The sequence below is a fragment of the Equus caballus genome, chromosome 26 (genome assembly GCF_041296265.1).
Source record: "Equus caballus isolate H_3958 breed thoroughbred chromosome 26, TB-T2T, whole genome shotgun sequence".
Classification (NCBI taxonomy): Eukaryota; Metazoa; Chordata; class Mammalia; order Perissodactyla; family Equidae; genus Equus; species Equus caballus.
In genome coordinates this window covers 45938093-45945917 of record NC_091709.1, presented here as the reverse complement: position 1 = coordinate 45945917, position 7825 = coordinate 45938093, and the positions used below count along the sequence as shown (strand labels likewise).

Sequence of the window (7825 nt, the reverse complement as noted above, 5' to 3'; positions counted from 1 at the left end):
GCGGCGCGCGGGCTGATGGCGTCATGAAGGCGCCGGCCAGCGGAGTTCCTCGCGGGGGTTCGCGTCGCGCCTTCGCGTCTCTGCCGGCTTTCGGCAGCCAAAGCTCGGGGCCGTGGACGGCGCGGTTAGCCAGCGTTGAGCCTTGGCCAGGAAGAGACGGATGGCCAATTTTAAGTGGTCTCGAATTTTTAAGCCCACTCCACAAAAACCCCATCCGATCGGCAGCTGTCCTGCGAAATACACGGGTTTACAGTTGCATTGGACTCCTCGGGCCGCCTCCGCAGGGTGGAGACTGGGAAGAAGGACCGTGCTTGGGGTTTTTGGCGGGATATTGGGGGCAGCGCCATCGAGGGGCCGAGAGAGGCGGCCCCCTCCAGCGTCCAGGTCCTGGGGCAGAGAGGGGGCGAGGACGAGTTCTAGGACAGGGCCAGCGGCAGGGCAGGTCCCAGTGCAGGGCAGGGATTTGCAGCATGTGCTCGCGAGTCCACCCTCAGGCCAGGAGAGCACGCACTCCGGCGCCTAGGGCAGAGTCAGCTTCCTGCCGGTTTCAAAGACAGACGGCCTTAGTTGTGCGGTAACTGGGTACGTTTGAACCCACAGGCTGCACCATGTTTCGCGAACTCAGCGGGCGTATTGGGGCAAGTGAATGGACCAGGTGACATCTCCAAGGTCAGGTGGTCATCTGAGTTACCTAGCCAGCCGGCTGGGCTAACACTCCCTGTGGGAGCAGACACCCCGAGGAGCTGTGGTGAGAAAGCGTGGATCCTTGCTAATGAGGCTCAGAGCCGAGCAGGGGAGAGTGGCCGCCGGCTGGGCGGGTGCCGGTTCCCTTGACTGCATCGCCCCTTAGTCTAGCATCCGTTGCCAAACAGGAAAGGCCGATTCGACTTACCTCACTTGACACTTACACCTGGGTCTCGCTGTCCTTTAGCTTTGCAGTTAACAAGTTTAAAACCCCAGCGGAGCCAGAAGAGAGATGCCGGCTCTCGCCGAGCCCACCCCGAGTCCGCAGGGCCCAGCGTGCCGCGTAAACGCTACGGAGTTTGAGCCTCGCGGCTCTCTGTACTCAAGCCCTCGGCGTGGACGCACTCCCGCGCTTTCTGGCGTGTGGGGTCAGAGGGCGCGTCGCCGCGCAGGCGCACGGAGCTGAGGCAGTGGCGGCCATGGGCGAGGCGGGGGACGTCGAGGAGGCCTGCTGGGTCAGTGAGGGGGCCCTGCCCGCCCGTGCGTCTGAGCTGCCGCCATGCGCTACCCCGCGCTTCAGCGGACGCTGGGGAAGGGCCTGGGCCTCGTGGGCGGACAGCTAGGCCTGGGCGGGGGTGAGGGCGGCGCGATGGGGCGCTGGGCACGGAGCTGGCGGTGGCGGCCCCGGACCCAGCCGTGCCCTCAAGGCCCTCTCGCTGCGCCAGGGCTCGGTGTGGGCTCTGGGAGAATGCGGCTCCACGGGGGACCTGTGTCCCCTGACTGCACGTAGTGACGTCCCTGCAGTGATGTAGCTTAGACCCTGGAGCCTGATCTGTGTTCCCCTCCTGCTTCGGTCCCCCGCTAATGGCGTCCCTTGAGACAGCCACCCATTCTCCCCAGGCCTCCGCTTCCGGCCTGGACAACCTTGGAGGGTCGTGTTGAACACTACGAAATGAGATGACCAGCAAAGAGCTGGGCGCCCAGTGGGGACCCGGTAAACGTCCTTCCCTCCTGATTAGCTTGGCGCTGGACCGCTCGGGAGGGGATGCTGGCGTTCTCTTTGGCTTTCAGGATTAGGGCCTCCCTCGTATGCACTTAGAAAAGGAAACTGGCTGGGGCTTTGGCTCTCGGGACGTGACGTGTATAGCAGAGTTGTACTCTTTAGGGTAAAGATGTGCTTTTGAGACCGGTATGAACACAAGAGGCCTTAAAGAAAAGGAAGCAAGCTGGTCAGGGCTGCTGGTTCTGGTGATCTGAAGGGAAATGTCATCTTAAAATCTTGTTCTTTTAGCACGTGGGAGCTAAAGAAGAATTCGTGAAAGTCCGAAAGAAGGACCTGGAACGGCTGACCACTGAAGTGATGCAAATCCGGGACTTCTTACCCAGGATCCTGAATGGGGAAGTACTGGAAAGCTTCCAGAAATTAAAGATTATGGAAAAAAGTGAGTCTTACTTCATCTTTGGCAGTCGTTGATGGTGACAGCAATCTGTTCCAGCAGATTTACTTTATGTGAATAACTGTAAAGGAATTGTCCATAAACTCTAAGATACCGTTATAGTCCTTGTAATTGCCTTGGGGAGAGTCAGGTAAGACATGAGAAAGGGAGGGGCCCTCAAATGAATAACTGGGACATGTGTAAGTTTGTGTTGGAGGAAGAGTTGCCAGCTTTTAGGAGTGTCTGTTACCAGTTTCTCTTTCTCTCCACCTGTCTTCTTGGCAGAAGACTTTTATACAGTCATGCACTAAATAACGAGCTTTCGGTCAACGACAGACCACACGTACAACGGTGCTCCCGTAAGGTTAGTGCCGAAGAGCATAGCTGTGTAGCAGGCTGTACCATCTAGGTTTGTGTAAGTGCACTCTGACGTTCACACCATGACGAAATCGCCTGACAATGCCGTTCTCAGCACGAATCCCCGTCCTCAAGCGACATATAACTGTACTGTTATAATGAAAAAGCCACAGGGAAAATGAAGTCCTTCCTTGTGTAAGTTAAGCATCTGGCCGTGGGGCAACCTTGCATGCAGTTTGGTGTGTCTGGAGAGGTAGTTAGATGTGTGTTTACTGGTCTCCAGGTTGATGGACAGGTCAGTTCCTCGCACTGGTGTAAGTCCAGGCTTGCTGGTTCTTGTCCATTCGGATTTTGAGATTTGAGCTGAGCTGTTAGTCATATGTCAGTCTAGCAGCCTGTTGAAGTTCTTGGAGATATTCTGGGATGGATTCAGTAGTTGCCTAATTGAGGCTGAGTTACGATTAAATCGGCCTTCAATGGCTAAGGCTGATTCACTGCACTGCGTTTGACTGTTTGCTGTCACCGCATGAGCTCTAGAAAAGGCACGTCTAGAGGGCTCAGGTCGGGTCTCTGGCACTAGCCCAGGCGAGAAGATACCTGGACTCAACAGTGCATCTGGTTTGTGCAAATGTGTCTGGTCAAGGGGGCAGCTATACACGGTTAGAAGGGAGAGTGCGCGTGGTTACCATGGCTCCCTGTCCTGTTTATTCTCTCTTTGGAATCCTCTCTCCTCTGGTGTGCTCTGGGAGGCGGGCTCCTGCAGACTGTGTGCCTCCTTGCTGGCTGCCAGTGAGACTCACCAATGGAAGGCCTCAGTGGGCGGAGAGGGAGATTGGGGTGTTTCCTCCTGCTCCCTCCACAGCTGTGACTCCCACTTGGGGGCCTCCTCCACAGTCCCAGCTCTCACTGGGCTCCAGTAACACTGTTTTCTCCCTTCGTTCCTTCAGCTGGAGGGTTGTTGCTAGTCCCTGGTGCCTCACCATCCCTTGCTGGGTCTCTTATCCCTGCTCCGCACTCTGTAACTAGTCCTTCCCGTTAAGTCTCGACATCTGGGTTGATTTGTTTCCCGTTGAGACCCTGCTAGATATGCTCCATGTCGCTTACTACCATAGGTCCAGGTCGTCGTCTTCCTAACCTCCCTGGTTCTGATCCCACGCTCATCCAGCAGCCTCCTGCAAGTCGTTAGTGTCCCACATGCATTTATCTTCAGGGAAGGAAGCTGCTGACCAGCAGCAGAGTCAGCTTGCTGGCTGTCTGTTTCTCACTGCAGGTTAATGAACTGGCGTTCTGAGAAGTTCATCAGGATCTCGTGAATGGGTTAGCATGAGTCGATCTTTGGAGGTCAGTCCTCTGCCAGAATCAAATTGTAGTGCTTACAGAGGTAGGGGCCCCGAATGAACCTATGGTGGCCTGATCAAAGTTAGGCTTTAGGAGGTCTTGCCCCACAGCCCCTGGCCTTCCTCAGGCCATGGAGTCCCCTCTTCCCACTGGTCTCTCTGGCCGCTTCTTCCTGATGAGCTTTGCCGATTCACCCTTCTGTGCAGCAGCCTTTCAGCCAGCCGTGCTGCTTGAGGCTCAAGCCAAGACCCCCTTCTCTCCTCACTCCAGGGCCTCTCTGTGGGCAGTCTGTGCACACACATAGCTTCAGTTGCCAACTTGATGCCAGCGGCTCCTAGATTTATCTCTAGCCCAGACCCCCCCCCTCCGGGATCAGGGCACTGCATCTAACTCCTGCTTGGCATTTCTTCTCGCTGTTTCAGTCATTTCAAATTCTAAATGTTTATCCTAGCCTTATCAACATACAACCAAGAGGAACAACAAGGTCAATTTACTGGCTCATTGCAAGGAGGAGACCACACACCGGAGGAGCTGTGGGTGTTTTGCCAGCAAAGGACAGGACAGAGTTGCCATAGGATTGGGGGCAGGATGCGTTGGAGGTGAAGTGCAAGTGAAGCCTGTTTTGATGGGCTCCAGGCAAAGTTGGGCTGTGTGTGAAGGGATCAGCATCAGGTCTCATGCAGTGGACCCAGGTCCTGTTTCCTTGAAAACTACAAAATTTAGATAGATGTGGAACATCCTATCTCGAAATCCCTCGTTTGAAGCTCTGCAGCCAGCTGGGAATCAAGGCTGCTGCTCTGTGTCACAGTGACTTGGATCCTGCAGGCAGGAGTGGGATGTTTCCTTTCTACTGGTATAAGTCCAAACAGCAAAATTTCTGATAGTGTGGGGTTTTACAGAATAAGCTTTCTCTGAATAAGAAATCAGCATTCCCTGAAAGAAGGGATCATTATGACACTTTGCAGTTGCAGTGTGTCCTTGGGAGAAACACTCTCTCCTGGTAACTTGGCAGCTGGCATTACATGTGTCTGTTATCCCAGCCTGTTATCCAAATTGCAGGACAGATTTTCACTTTCTCAGAGCAAGCCGATTTGTACTTTGTCATGACTGATTCATGATAACCATCCCTCCACCCCACCCCAATTTTGCCTACCTCAGTCTGCCCCAGGCACCACCGTTCAGACTAGAGACCTAGGATCCTCCTTGTGGCCAACCTCTCTCTTCACTATCCCCCCCGCCCACCTCTCTGCCGGTAAGTCCTGTATATTTCCCCTCATGGTGCATCCTGAAGTCATCAGCCTGCTGTCATTGCCACTGCCACCACCAGAGGCCCGGCCTCTGTCATTTTGCCTGAATCTCTGCCTCCTGACAGCATCCACTCATTGCCACTCTGTAGTCCATTCTGTATACTGTAGCCTGAGTAATTTTTAACAATTCAGAATGTCATTCCCCTTCTTAAGTCTTTAGTGGCTTGCTTCTCCTTGCTCTTAGGATAAAGACTAGAAAACAAAACCCTGCTAAAACCCACTACCACCCAAAAACCGAAACAAAACTATACAATGGCTTGAAAGGCTTTATATTGTTGGACTTAGTCTCACTTCCTTATATGACTGCGTAGACACCATCTGTCTTCCTGTTAGATGTTGTCAGAGCATCCTGTACTTTTATTTCAGACAGAATGGTTTTATTCCCATCTTACGGTGTAAGGTGGTGGGAGGGCAGGGCTCCTGTTTATATCCTCAGAGCCTGGCTGAATATTTGGTCCTGAGGGACTGCCTACCCTCCTGTCTCTGCATGCTCTTCTTTCTCAATTGTAGCAGAATTTCATGAAGCAGCGTGTGCTACAGGATACTGAGTGTTAAAAGGAAAGGTCAAAGTGGACTGCAGTGGTTACAGGAGGCTTCACTGTGAACTTTGCACTTGACTTGGTCCTTGAGGACGTCTGCTTCCCTGGCCTAAGGCCTGGTTTAAAAGATGATCTCCTAAGACATCTTTCACCTCATTTTGGCTCTTGAATATTTGCTACTTGGGCGATGTGAGAAAAACAAAAATTTCCTTTTTCTTTTTATGAGGACTAGGTCTGGTGGCCCTCCCTGGGCCTTCCCAGGGGCCTCTCTCCCAGATGAAGCACATAGCCATGGCTCTGAGAATGGGTCCTATAGAGGCAATCTCAGGATCACATGATGGCAGCGAGAGCTGTTTGATGTGTGGATTTGTGCCCCCTCCCCCTCGCCATGTGGTCCAGGAAGATTCTTGGCTTTGAGCAGTCTCAGGGCTGCGTTTGCTCCTGTCTTAAGCAGTGATGAAGGGCAACATGAAGGTAGGAGTGAATGCAGTCAGGCAGGAGGAGGAAAGGCAGGCAGGTGGAGGGAGAAAGAGGACTCGAGTACAGTCCCATTTACAATCGCAACAAAAAGAATAAAATATCCAGGAATAAATTTAACCAAGGAGGTGAAAGACCTATACAATGAAAACTATGAGACATTATTGAAAGAAATTGATGATGACAAAGAGGTGGAAAGAGATTCCATGCTCATGGATTGGAAGAATAAACATAGTTAAAATATTCATATTACCTACAGCAATCTACAGATACCATGCAATTCCAATCAGAATCCCAATGACATTCTTCACAGAAATAGAACAAAGTATCCTAAAATTCATATGGGGCAACAAAAGACCCCAAATAGCTAAAGCAATCCTGAGAAAAAAAGAACAAAGCTGGAGGCATCACAATCCTTGACTTCAAGATATACTGCAAAGCCAGAGTGACCAAAACAGCATGGTACTGGTACAAAAACAGACACGCAGTTCAATGGAACAGAATTGAAAGCCCAGAGATAAAACTGCGCATCTACAGACAGCTGACCTTTGACAAAGGTGCCAAGAACATACAATGAAGAAAGGAAAGTCTCTTCAATAAATGGTGTTGGGGAAACTGGATAGCCACATGCAAAAGAATTAACGTAGACCATTATCTTATGCTATGCACAAAAATGAACTCAAAATGGATTAAAGACTTGAAGGTAAGACATGAAACTGTAAAAGTCCTAGAAGAAAATATAGGCAGTACATTCTTTGACTTAGGTCTTAGAAAAATCTTTTTGAATACCATGTCTACTCAGGCAAGGGAAACGAAAGAAAAAATAAACAAATGGGACTACATCAGACTAAATAGCTTCTGCAAGGCAAAGGAAACCAGGAACAAAATGAAAAGACATCCCACCAGCTGAGAGAAAATATTTGCAAATCTTATATCCGACAAGGGGTTAATTTACAAGATAAATAAAGAACTCATGCAACTCAACAACAAAAAAACAATCTGATCAAAAAATGAGGAAGGTATATGAGCAGACATTTTTCCGAAGAAGATATGCAGTGGCCAATAGGCACGTGAAAAGATGTTCAGTATTGCTAATCATTAGCAAAATGCAAATTAAAACTACAATGAGATATTATCTTACACCTGTTAGAATGACTATAATAACCAAGACAAAAAATAACAAATGTTGGAGAGGATATGGAGAAAAGGGAACCCTCATACGCTGTTGGTGGGAATGCAAACTGGTGCAGCCACTATGGAAAACAGTATGGAGATTTCCCAGAAAATTAAAAATAGGACTACCATACGACCCAGCTATCCCACCCCTATGTTCATTGCAGCTTTATTCACAATAGCCAAGATATGGAAGCAACCCAAGTGCCTATCAACTGATTAATGGATAAAGACGATGTGGTGTATATATACAATGGAATACAACTCAGCCATAAAAAAAAGACAAAATTGTCCCATTTGCAACAATGTGAATGGACCTTGAGGGTGTTATGTTAAACGAAATAAGCCAGACAGAGAAAGACAAACACCACATGATTTCACTCGTATGTGGAAGATAAACTAACACATGGACAAAGAGAACAGATTAGTGGTTACCAGAGGGGAAGGGGGCTGCGGGGTGGGCATAAGGGGTAAAGAGGCACATATATATGGTCACTGATTAATAATGATGTAC

At 50.2% G+C, this 7825-nt stretch overlaps 1 protein-coding gene across 8 annotated transcripts in view; it reads left to right on the top strand.

The window, feature by feature from the left end:
• Positions 1 to 2: 2 nt before the first annotated feature.
• Positions 3 to 7825, top strand: part of HSF2BP (heat shock transcription factor 2 binding protein) — a 107605-nt gene continuing 99782 nt past the window's right edge. The window contains exons 1-4 of one of the 8 annotated variants that reach the window (XM_070252134.1): positions 6 to 177; positions 601 to 748; positions 932 to 1199; positions 1976 to 2126. In XM_070252134.1, the coding sequence (XP_070108235.1) occupies positions 1164 to 1199; positions 1976 to 2126 (187 nt within the window). In that variant the 5' untranslated portion in view covers positions 6 to 177; positions 601 to 748; positions 932 to 1163. Of the gene's footprint in view, positions 1679 to 1975; positions 2127 to 7825 lie in introns of all 8 variants that reach the window. The other 7 variants (XM_001491309.5, XM_070252137.1, XM_023630256.2 and 4 more) reach the window with 7 other exon arrangements.